We start from the raw sequence: 13,358 nt of genomic DNA, 5'->3' as shown, positions 1-13,358 counted from the left end.
CTTCTATTACTACTACTACTTCTACTTCTACTTATACTACTACTACTACTTATATTACTACTACTACTACTACTACTACTACTACTACTTATACTAGTACTACTAATACTACTACTACTTATATTATTACTACTACTACTACTACTACTATTACTTCTACTTATACTTCTACTACTACTTCTATTACTACTACTTCTCCTACTACTACTTATATTACTACTACTACTACTACTACTACTACTACTACTACTACTACTACTTGTATTACTACTTCTATTACTACTCTTACTATTGTTACTACTACTATTAGTACTACTACTTCTACTTATACGACTACTTATACTACTACTTCTACTTATTCTCCTAATACTTATATTACTAATACTACTAATACTACTTCTATTTATACGACTACTTATACTACTACTTCTACTGATACTTCTACTACTACTTCTATTACTACTACTACTACTACTACTACTACTACTACTTATATTACTACTACTACTACTACTACTACTACTACTTATACTTATACTTATACTACTATTTCTATTACTACTACTACTTCTAATACTACTTCTACTACCTCTTCTACTACAACTTGTATTACTACTTCTATTACTACTCTTACTATTGTTACTTCTACTACTAGTACTACTAATACTACTACTTATATTACTACTTCCCCTACTACTATTACTACTACTACTACTACTACTTCACTCTCTACATATGCTACTACTACTACAAAACTCTACTACCTCGTATATAGTATACAGATCATAATTGTCTATGAAATAAAAACACCTGCTTTGTATACTCTATCATTTATTAAAAATTGTTCACTCTCTTCAAACAGTATTTCAAGCTCACAATCGTGTCACTCTTCGTACTCAGCCAACAGTTAAAGGGTGAGTTATTGACTTTAAATATTTAGGATTCACTCGATATCAATTTAATTCATTGCAGTTATTGATTGAATGATTGGTCGTTTGATTTAAACATTATTCAGGTTTGCGAGTGCATTAGTGAATATGCCCTGCACGCAGATTAAGTCACAATAGGATAATGAACGAGACTTTTCGAGTTCATTTTCCGTCTCATTGTGACCTTACCAAGTACAGTGCATATCACCAATGCACGAGCTAAAACACGTAGATTTACAATATTGGTATACATAAGTCGAGAAATTGACTAAAAACCCAATCAAAAAGCCAAGGGTCATACAATCATAGTGGCCGCCATTTGCTTTATTGGATGATATTACATCATACAATGCACGTGCGCACAGCCAAACCATGGACAAATAAAGTAAACATGGCGGAGCTTTGGTGGCCCGAGCCAAAAACAATAATGCGCGTCTCGGTGTACGCATCCATCATTATGCCGTATGAATTTGTGTACCTTTGCATCACATCGCGTCTAAACTTTAAATGCATCGAGATCCGTGGATCAAGAGCGGTGCACGGAGCTTACATAGTGCTGCACAAAACTTGCGTAGCTATAGCAAGGTACAATGGGAGGAAAAAAAGTATAAACACGTGACTTGGAAACAGATTTTCCATTGGCTACATTTTTGAAACCGTCTTATAATAGATTTTACTTGCCAACTACTAGTATACATTCATTAAATCATGTAGGCCTAATACACGAGAGAAAAAAAAAAATATTTAACCTAAAATTATGACTTAGCAAAGCTGATGGTTAACTCCATTTCAGTGGAGGTAATATTAATAAGATTTTTTTTTTAAAGTCATAGGTATTCTAGTTGTGTGATATTGGTCACTTGACCTAATACATGACACCTCATAAAGATAAACTTGAGTTCTGGTAAAAAAAAAAAAAAGGGAAATTAATTCTCACAAAAACAAACGAAACTTACACTGAATGTTCAAGATTACAAATAATATCTTGTGCCAAAAAAAATTGGAAGAAAATGTATACTGGCTGAGTATTGAGCAAAGAAAGATATGGAAATCAAGGTAAGCTAGCCCTGACACCATTTGTGTAGTCCCATATATACATCTTTCTGTGTACAGTGCTTGTTACTTTACCAAAACTGGGCCAAATTTATTATGATTTAGATGACTCCAGAACCTTGCAGTACACACCAATACTTATATGCTAGATGATCATTTTTTGTGATCCATTCCACATCTTGTCTTTCACAAAGCAATCGCATGACGAGAACTCACCTTTATCTTTAATACCGAACATCCCGTAAATGGCACTATAGAGTGGTGAAGTGTGACGTCATCAACAATCTATCTATTTGTTTTTCATTTTCCAAAAGAGCATTAAAAAATAATATCCAAACGTCGAAAACCAATTGAATATGTTATTTAAGTATTGGCTGAGATATGACCATCTGAATAAATATATTTCCTATAGGAACTCAGTGTTATATGCTATGGCTCATAATGGTTAGGAGCGTGCTGAGTCAATTAAAATGACACGCATTGAAAGGTCGATAGTTGATCTACATGCGCTTGTCATCTAGCGCAATGAGCGTACAACGGCGCGCATTTCCGCTTAAGAACTACCGTAAACGTGTTTCATTCCAATGAGAGCACGAATGCATCTGAATATACAAGGGATTCTGATATCAAAATTGGTTGTCTAGAAACTTCTTATTTATGACAAAAACGTGGATTTTGTCGCTTCTTTTCATCATGTATTAAAGAATTTAAGCGCCTAACGATAGAAAACGTTACCATCATCCATTTTCTTCTCTTCTTCTTCTTAAACTTCTACTACTTATTCTTCTTCTACTACTACTACTACTTCTACCACTACTACATTCTCCTTCTCATTGTTCCTATTTTTTCTGCCTATTATGCTTCTTCCCCTTCTTTATTTGACGCTAAACAAACAGGTGTCTTCGGTAGTGGAACATGTTCTAGAGTAGGCCTACCACGAGATATCTGCACTTAAATTAAGGAACCTCTAAGTATACTGGGGAATCAGTCAAGTTTGTTCCACAGTATTCAACACGTGACGTGAAAGAATCAATAGAGGGGTAATGAGAGGTGCCGTGGTCTGGAATCGTCTAGAGGATCACATGGTTCGCGGTCCGAGTCCCGCTGCTGCACTAATGTGTTTCAGAAACACAGTTATCTATAGTTAGCACTCTTCAACCCAGGTGTATAGTAAACAGGTACCTGGTAGGAATCGATTTCTTGAATTCCTTGAGTGCCTTAGGGCAGCTGTGGTAGAGACAGGGTAATAATAGAACTCTGTAGGCGCCTTGAGCATCCCCGGAGATTGACACCCAAAATAAATATAGGTATTACAACAAAATATGAGTATGAATTCAACAAATTGTGCGTTTTGAGGCAGCAACAGAACAACTAAAATTCCAGAACCGGACTTGTTTTGAGGGTTTGAAATCATCCAAACTAATACACCTTGCTGAAAAGCGCATGTAGTAAACAACACTGAACACAGAATTGGATCACCTCATCTCTTCCTTTCTCTCTCCCCCATCGTTTTTATATCACTATTCAATACAGTTTCATCCCTCTTCAAACGATTGCTACGCTTCTGTTACGTAGCTAGCTCCTCATTCATTTTTCAAAATCAGTGCGATCTTTTGTATTTAGAGAGATTGCAACCGAAAATTATTAAAATTTTACCTCATTGCTCGCGTTGTACTCTTCATATTTCATTAAATCTTATTTAATTCATCACCTGTCAATGCCAATTGAAATAAATCCATAACATTCATTATAGTAATTGCAAACTCATTGATTTTCATCGAACAAGTGAAAGCATCGTTTTTTGTCACCCTTACGTCATAATTTACACAAACATGTACCATATTTTATTCTCCTTCTTCTTATTATTTTTCTTCTCCTTCTCTTATTTTCACACATCGCTACTAGGAAGCAATTTAGATTCAATGTCTTACACTATTTTGTGTGTGTGCTTTTGTTTTATTAGTAGTAGTATAATACATTGAAGCGTATTGAGTGGCAAAATATAAAAAAGTAAACAGAAACAAATACGTATAATGATTATTTGTATCTATTTTGTCCTTATTTTCTCCTCCTATTTGTTCCTTTTATTATATTTGTACATCTTGTTCTTCTACTCTTTCTTCTTTTTTATTTCTTCTTTCTCTCCTTCTCCAAGTCTTCTGCTACTGCTTCTTCTTCTTCTACCATTTTTTTTTCCTGCTTTATTTTTCTTCCTTTTTCTTCTCAATCTTCTTCCTACCCTTTATCATACGCTAAATAAACAGGCATTTTAGGTGACGGTACTTGCCCTGAGATACCCATGGACATCTGTCCTTATGGTATCTCCGAATATACTGGGGAATCGGTCAAGTTTGTTCCCAAGTATCTAACACGTGATCACCCTGAATATGACGCCAGAACACCAAAAGAAGCGAGGGACAAAATGAACTTGTACTGCGCTCATCCAGGTACGACACATTAACAATTCCATCTCTTCCCTTCTCTCCCTCCCTCCCTCCTGGTACCTCCATCATTGTCACTCTCTCTATCACTCAATCAATCACCCTTCCCTCCCACCCCCGCACTTTCTTTCTTTCACTTTTAAATATAATTTGTTATTAAATACTGTCAAGTCCGTCAAGACCTTAGTGAAAAAATGGTCCTGGATATATGACAATTTTTTATTTTTGTTGATGTTGTTGTTGTTGATGATGACATCTGTGTACACAGTGGCGTAGCGTGGGCACCGCCATGGGGGAAGGGGGGGGGGGATCACTCATTAGTACACCAGATATTTTTCTTCAAACCCTATCTTTAAGTCACAGCTCCCTTTTATTAGTTAAATCGCTTCTCGTCACCCCAATCCATATTCATTAACGATAATTTTGTCCATCCCTTGTACACATGGATGTATGGACACGTTTTCACGTGAGAGGTGTGAAGGCCTCTTACCCCCCCCCCCCTAAATACTATCCGGATCCTATAAGGGAGCAAAGCGAGCGAGTAAACAAAAATGCACTTTTACTATTGCAAAAATGTAACTTAGTCATCATTATATTCGACATTAAATGTACAATAATATTTTATCTTTTTTTTGTCAAGAATCATTTTGATTCATGAATTTTACGAGAAGTGAAGCGAACGATTGGGGAAAAGATACCTTTTGGGGCTTTTACTAAATACTCGGGTCACGGCTCGCTAGGCTATTTTTTGGTTTTATGGTGTCTTCAAATCGATCCTACACGGTGGGAAAATGTTATATTAAATTAGCGACTGTTTTTTCAATTGGGTTGCGTGGGGAAATTTATTTAAAATATCAATTGGAAGTTGCGATTGTTTTTGTAATAATAGAAAAATAAGAAGACAAGAATTAAGGCTGACATTAGGAAAGACAACATACTATGTGGATACAGTGGATTTTAGGAAATTTAGGTGATTCTACAAGGGAATATGATAGGCCTATTAATAGGATGGAAACAAGGAAGAAAGGAAAGAGTGAGAAGATGAATTGTAGGAAATTAAGAACTACCAAGAAAGGAATACAAAGGAAAATGTATCAATAGAAAGGAATTGAAATGATTCCTTGGCCAGATTTAACAGTGATAAAGAGAAAAAGAAAAGAGTGGAAAAAATAGTGTCGATAATCTCAAATCTATTCTTTCAAAAATGTTCTCCCTTATAAAGCCGGTTTGAAGACACCATTACAACAAAATTGGCCCAGCGAGCCGCGACCCAAGTGTTTTCCAGCGTGCCGTGTTTAGTAAAAGCCCTTTTTTGTGCTACAAATTTCATTTAGATATACAAATAGAATATTTAATAAGTGATATTTTGGCGCCACAAATTACTAATTTATATAATATTAAAACTTTTAAAAAGAGTTTCGAACAATCTTTGTTTCTATATTATCTCATCTCTCCCCTCGCTCTCACCTCTATTTGTGGCCATTTGTTGGGGGCGGCAAGTGCCCCCTCCGTATCTACGCCGATGGTTGTACAGTTTAGATTTACGAGCAAGTGTAATATTGTTTGTTGCCCATTAGGTACGAATACTTTTTGTTATTTTACCTCTTTTATTTAAAGAATTGTTTGAATGTGGTTTATTCTTTATCAACAAAAGTTAATATATTTTCAGTACTTCATCGATCAATACAAAAGTTCATAGTAATTAGTTAATTAAAGTACTGAAATTATATAAACTTATTTATATTCCACATATTAAGAATCTTGCTCTACGATTTGTCAAAAGTAAATCACGTAATGAAAGATAGTTCGCCCATTATTGATGGGAGAAGCAAACAGTTCGTGTCACTATGTAGATAGTACTACTATCTACACAGGGCAACGCACTTTCACTGAAGATTATCCAAAAGCGCACTTAAACAGGCGTAATTAAGCGAGCATTACCAATGAGCGCAATAATTATTACAAGCAAACACATACGCACACTGTACCCTCAAGGGGTTGGGTTAAACTTTTTTGGTGTGAATTTGGGCCTGGTGTCTTTTCTTTTTGTAGTTAAATTGTTTTTGATGTGGAATATAAAGCAAATAATCACCTTTTGGTTTCAGGCGATGGCAAACTATCACTTCCTCGTCGATCAGAATGTATACGCTATCTTTCCTCAGCTTCGCTTCGGAAAGATAGCTACATCCAGATCGCCTCGGAAGTGAAAGTTTGTCCCATCACCTTCACCAAAGGTAGTTATTTGCTTACTATCCAGAATAAACCCTATTATCACAGGCACTTCACCAAAAGAGCAAGGTATTCCAACTTTATAACCAACAGTGTGTATTGTGCTGTTTGACCCTGAACACATGATTTCTGTTTCTTAAAGCATGTTACTCCCATCCTTGTCTTAACGGAGCGACTTGCGTTGAAGAGCTTGATGGGTATAGCTGCTCCTGCCTCGGAGGATACATCGGAATACATTGCGAGCAGCTTGGTAAGTTATTTAGAAAGCTCTCTGTTTTGCGTGGACTCGACTCTAACTGTGGAATAATCTCCCAACATGTAAATATTGCGATTGCAGTTTCAGTGTATGTGGGTGTGTGTGTGCGAGCATGTGTGTGTGTATGAGTGTGTGGATTTGAATTGGTTTTGTTATTTCTTTTTTGTTATTTTGTTATTTTTTTATTACTGTGTTTCGGCTTTGTGGACGTTTTTCTGGAAGATTTATTAAAAGGATTCACACAATATTTCGGTCTCTCTCACTTATGGTCCCCTTGGTGTAGTCCCTTTCATTTTGAAAATGTTATTACCGTAAACTAGTTTGCAAACACTTTCGAGAAATCTGCTCAAGGGTAATTTAAATGCCTTCATTACATGTCACATGGACGTCATATTCGGATTAAAAAAGACGTGATCGTAATTTAATTCGGACATTTTAATAGCCGATGGAAAGGGCCATTGAAATGTCGTGTTCGAAAGTATGTGTGATCATTTTTACGTAGACCTTTGACATTGCATGCGAATTTAACTTTGACATCCTCTGAATGTACCTGGAAGAGTTGATTCGCATAACAATAATGTTGTATACTGTGAGTATTTATAGTGTTAAAGGATTACAAGAGTTGGCATGGTCTTGCTCAAAAATCACATGTACTGTACTCATACCTTTGATACAGAAACGTGTGCATGGGACTCAAAAGCATATGTCATGAAAGTGTCGTCCAACATTACAGATTTTCCTGTCATGGTTTGGGAAATGAAACAACTCCAAGGAAAATCAAACGATGAAGTCCTCAATAAGGCATGTGCTATAGATCCCTTCTTAACCTCATTCGAAAAAGACAACTTAATTTTTTGGGGGCATATTATGAGATGAGAATGCACAGCAAACAGGATAGGAGCCTGACTAATTGAGGGAAAGTGACGGAGGGAGAAAGCGCATCAAATACATGGATACATTCAATCGGCTGACTGGTAACAGAGGTAACGTCACATTCCATAGAACCGGAGACAGATGTGGAGAAAATGCCTTGATCGCCATTTTTTGTTTCTTTGGAACTGACAAGCCACCTAGCAAGCTAGCAGTAGCTATAGATAAATAAATTATGCTGAAGAATTCAGCAGCCAAAATAAAAAGGAAAAAGTTTCTAATGTTCGGTTGGTCGAGAAAAAAAATGATTATGGCCTGGTGTCTTTTCTTTTTGTAGTTAAATTGTTTTTGATGTGGAATATAAAGCAAATAATCACCTTTTGGTTTCAGGCGATGGCAAACTATCACTTCCTCGTCGATCAGAATGTATACGCTATCTTTCCTCAGCTTCGCTTCGGAAAGATAGCTACATCCAGATCGCCTCGGAAGTGAAAGTTTGTCCCATCACCTTCACCAAAGGTAGTTATTTGCTTACTATCCAGAATAAACCCTATTATCACAGGCACTTCACCAAAAGAGCAAGGTATTCCAACTTTATAACCAACAGTGTGTATTGTGCTGTTTGACCCTGAACACATGATTTCTGTTTCTTAAAGCATGTTACTCCCATCCTTGTCTTAACGGAGCGACTTGCGTTGAAGAGCTTGATGGGTATAGCTGCTCCTGCCTCGGAGGATACATCGGAATACATTGCGAGCAGCTTGGTAAGTTATTTAGAAAGCTCTCTGTTTTGCGTGGACTCGACTCTAACTGTGGAATAATCTCCCAACATGTAAATATTGCGATTGCAGTTTCAGTGTATGTGGGTATGTGCGTGCGAGAATGTGTTTGTATGAGTGTGTGGATTTGAATTGGTTTTGTTATTTCTTTTTTGATATTTTTTTTTTTTTTTTTTTTACTGTGTTTCGGCTTTGTGGACGTTTTTCTGGAAGATTTATTAAAAGGATTCACACAATATTTCGGTCTCTCTCACTTATGGTCCCCTTGGTGTAGTCCCTTTCATTTTGAAAATGTTATTACCGTGAACTAGTTTGCAAACACTTTCGAGAAATCTGCTCAAGGGTAATTTAAATGCCTTCATTACATGTCACATGGACGTCATATTCGGATTAAAAAAGACGTGATCGTAATTTAATTCGGACATTTTAATAGCCGATGGAAAGGGCCATTGAAATGTGTTCGAAAGTATGTGTGATCATTTTTACGTAGATCTTTGACATTGCATGCTAATTTAACTTTGACATCCTCTGAATGTACCTGGAAGAGTTGATTCGCATAACAATAATGTTGTATACTGTGAGTATTTATAGTGTTAAAGGATTACAAGAGTTGGCATGGTCTTGCTCAAAAATCACATGTACTGTACTCATACCTTTGATACAGAAACGTGTGCATGGGACTCAAAAGCATATGTCATGAAAGTGTCGTCCAACATTACAGATTTTCCTGTCATGGTTTGGGAAATGAAACAACTCCAAGGAAAATCAAACGATGAAGTCCTCAATAAGGCATGTGCTATAGATCCCTTCTTAACCTCATTCGAAAAAGACAACTTAATTTTTGGGGGCATATTATGAGATGAGAATGCACAGCAAACAGGAGAGGAGCCTGACTAATTGAGGGAAAGTGACGGAGGGAGAATGCGCATCAAATACATAGATACATTCAATCGGCTGACTGGTAACAGAGGTAACGTCACATTTCGAAAAACAAGAGACAGAAGTGGAGAAAATGCCTTGATCGCCATTTTTTGTTGCTTTGGAACTGACAAGCCACCTAGCAAGCTAGCAGTAGCTATAGATAAATAAATTATGCTGAAGAATTCAGCAGCCAAAATAAAAAGGAAAAAGTTTCTAATGTTCGGTTGGTCGAGAAAAAAAATGATTATACAGGTCAGTGATTGAAAATACGTTTTAAATCACGTTACAGCAAATAAATACATACTGCTTAAAAACAGGAAAAGACAATACGAAACAAGAGATAAACAGCAAAAGAAATGCTTTCTTTATATGAAACTTATACAATCCTTTCATTGTTACCAATGTGTGTAATAAGGCAATATTTTGGGGACATCTAGAATGCATAAAATAGACAAAAATGCACGAATAAAAAACAGCGTTCTTTGAACCGACTATGGGGAGTTTAACTGTTGTCGTGCTTTTCTACTTTACGATCACAGTCTGCCCAGTCGGTTGGGTGTATGGGCACACAAAGTGTTTCCTGATCGTGAACTCACTCCCGGACGCTGATTGGACGACTGCTCGTGACTACTGTAATGGTCTGGATGCAGTTACCATGGGCAACGGGGAAATGGTTGAGCCTTCCCTGCTCTTCATAGAGAATGTGGAAGAATACGATTTGCTGAAGCCTCACCTGAATGAACCCAGGAGCTGGTTAAACTGCAAGTATGTCAATACATGGAAGTGTTACACAGACAGAGCAGGGACCAAAAGTGACTACCGAAGTAAGTTGTTGCTTTTTTGATGGCTCGTTTTACCTGACTGCTAAGAAATAATTTATATGTATATGTAAACGAGGAGGCGCGATGGTTCAATATTACAGCAGTGGTCTCGTAACCGAGAGGTGCCGGTTTAGAACCAAGTTGAAGCAATAGTGCTCCATATGTGAAGGCAATAATATAGATATAATGACTGCTATGAGAGGGATAGTTGTTTTTAAAAGCTCAAGGGGACGTTACATCCTATTATATACCTGATACATAGATTGTCATTCACTGATTGGTCAAGACTATATCACATGACAAGGAGCATTTCGATCTATCATTGCGTCGTTCTATCAAACCCTGTGATAGACTCCAAAACCCTGTGATAGAACTGCTAACCCGTGCGCAACTTTTTCACACACACACACAGCGTACAAGATTCCCCCAGCGCGCAAATCACGCGTTGTTAGGGCGCTCTAGCTCAAAATGGTCTCTTCATGTCAACGCAGCTAAAACCAAAGTTGTTGTATTTTCTCGTAGTAAAGTTCGAAAAATTCACATCGACCTAGATGATGATATTGTAGAAGTTATTGATGAATACGTCTATTTTCGAATGGATGAGGAATATACAACAAATATGGACTGCTCTGTAATCGAATGGTGGAGGAAATTATCACTTCCTCGGTGGTGTTCATACCGGCCACTCTATCACCCCCTCGGCTTCGCCTCGGGGGTGATAGAAGGGCAGCACCTTGGGAGTGATAATTCCCACCATCATCCTCATGAGCAGTCAATATTTGTATATTATATACCTCATACATAGATTGTCATTCACTGATTGGTCAAGACTATATCACATGTCAAGAAGCATTTCGATCTATCAAGTATCATTACGTCAGAGGGGTTGATAGCTACTATCAAACCCTGGGATAGGACCCCTAACCCCTCCCGCGACTTAGTTGCGTACACAAATTTTTTGAGTTGCTAGGCTACCGCGATCGCGCGGTTACGCGCAGCACGTAGGAATTCAATAGTCTTGCCTTGGACTTGATGTTGGATTTTTCTTATTTGGTTTAGTAAATTCCTCTTGATCTCGTTTCCTGTTTTTAGAGCTAGATCTAGACCTACAGCTAGACCTAATCATGAATCAATAAAAAGGATGAGGTATATAAAACAAATATGGACTGCTCTGTAATCGGATGATGGTGGGAACTACCACTCCCTCGGTGGTGTTCACACCGGCCCTTCTATCACCCCCTCGGCTTCGCCTCGGGGGTGATAGAAGGGCCGGTGTAAACACCACCTTGGGATGATATTTCCCACCATCATCCTCATGAGCAGTCAATATTTGTATACTATCACCCCGAGAGCCTATACAAACAAATATGCCTCGAATCTTAAAACATTGTTTATATCTTATATTTACCGAATCCACAAAAAATCTACAAAGAATTTTTACCTTTAATATCCCTTTCTGAAGTAAAGACTGGTTAAAACCTCACTTAAATAAGCAGCCAGTGAACTGGCGATTTCAAGTTCCCACTAAAGGATTTTGTAATAAGGATAAATGCCTTACCACAGGACAACAACAGCAAACAACAATATTGACTTGGTTTTGAACCTATGATTTCCGGGTTACGAGACCACTGGGCTATGCAGAAAGAGCACGTTGAGTTCTGGTAAAGATGAAGAATATTTTTCTTCACATTTGTTTTCTTTTAAATGACCTTTTTGGAGGTAATTATAGGAGTGTCCCCTGAAAAGGATTGCCATCTTGAAGCTCTCATATAAAAAAAAATAGAGATAGCATAAAAGATTTGGATCAAAATGTGTATGTAGTTCGATACATTCATTTTCTTTGTCTAGTTAAATTACACTTTTTTAGATTGTCAGCTATATATATAGTTTTCGATATTTAAAACGAATGGAAAACACAATCATATTGCCCATTATGTGCAAGGGACATATTCTGATAATAAATAAGCTGATGTCAGCTCAATGTGGGATGATATCGATGTGATTACCACGAATGGCTAATGATGATAGAATAATAATAATAATAATAATAATAATAATAATAATAATAATAATAATAATAATAATAATAATAATAACAATAATAGTATTAATGATAGTAATAACATGAATAATGCTAACAATGATACAAATAGTAATAATGAAATGACGATAATAATAATAAACATGATAACAATGATAATAATAATATTGAAGACGATAATGAATGATTATGATGAAATTGATGATGTGGAAGATGATGATAACAATTATGATGATCTCTGTTTACAGAATAAATATTGTCACTCGGTCAATAGATTCAGGATTGCTCACAAAGTATTCACATTCCCACTCCCCGGGGAACATTTCACGGAGGTGCCATTTTACATACGATTACAATGCTAAGCATATAGAATGACTACTGTATCCTACTGGGTAGCAACACCTTATTGTATGCTTTCTTATAGATTGGGCACCAAAAAAACCAAGTACCAGTAATACACACACGTGTGCGGTTCTGAGGAAGGACAACGGTTTAATGAACAACCGCGTTTGTACGTATGAGCCTCAACCTAACACTGTTTGTCAGGTCAACCTATAAGGGAAATACCGGTACACCGACATTCGAAGAAATCGTAGAAATCAGAATATCGTAGAAATCAGAATTCTACAATAAAAGCTTTTCTGCAAATCTTCAACCCCCTCCATCTATTAGCTACAGAGAAAAGGAAACTGAACATAAATAGAAAGAAGGGAAGAAAGTAAAAATATGATGACTCTACCCCTTTATAGACCCTCCCATTTATTGATGGTCTTGTTTGTTCGCATTCTATTCACAGAATGACACCACCCCCCCCCTCACCCCCTTATAGGTTCCCTGTGCCTCCTCGTTCTCTACTAACCCGTTTCTGCTGATGTAAATGTCAAACAATCTAGCTGTGCCGTCGTCAAGCTAAATTGCTTAATTTGCTCTCAACCAATCAAACTTGTAACAGTCATTGTAATATGTTATTGATTAAAAAAATCTTGGAAAAGGGCCTCGACAAAATCAACTCATTGTT

General features: G+C 36.9%; 1 protein-coding gene across 1 annotated transcript; it reads left to right on the top strand.

The window, feature by feature from the left end:
- The first annotated feature begins 4,281 nt into the window (after window positions 1-4,281).
- Window positions 4,282-13,141, top strand: LOC105444617 (sushi, nidogen and EGF-like domain-containing protein 1). Its single transcript, XM_030993892.1, has 5 exons — window positions 4,282-4,429; window positions 6,795-6,902; window positions 8,435-8,542; window positions 10,018-10,302; window positions 13,137-13,141. Exons 1-5 carry the CDS (start codon window positions 4,282-4,284, stop codon window positions 13,139-13,141), a joined length of 654 nt encoding a protein of 217 aa, XP_030849752.1.
- Window positions 13,142-13,358: the final 217 nt, after the last annotated feature.

The sequence above is a fragment of the Strongylocentrotus purpuratus genome, unplaced genomic scaffold (genome assembly GCF_000002235.5).
Source record: "Strongylocentrotus purpuratus isolate Spur 01 unplaced genomic scaffold, Spur_5.0 spur5_scaffold_20, whole genome shotgun sequence".
Taxonomy (NCBI): Eukaryota; Metazoa; Echinodermata; class Echinoidea; order Camarodonta; family Strongylocentrotidae; genus Strongylocentrotus; species Strongylocentrotus purpuratus.
The sequence above is the reverse complement of the archived record's forward strand: the minus strand, read 5'-3'. Positions and strand labels throughout refer to the sequence as shown.

Bases quoted from the DNA above. Each gene is read 5' to 3' on its own strand.
- LOC105444617 (XM_030993892.1), top strand. From the start codon at position 4,282: ATGGACATCTGTCCTTATGGTATCTCCGAATATACTGGGGAATCGGTC. The intron at 4,430-6,794 runs GTACGACACATT...TGTTTCTTAAAG, and splicing joins CTTGTACTGCGCTCATCCAG to CATGTTACTCCCATCCTTGT. The intron at 6,903-8,434 runs GTAAGTTATTTA...TGTTTCTTAAAG, and splicing joins AATACATTGCGAGCAGCTTG to CATGTTACTCCCATCCTTGT.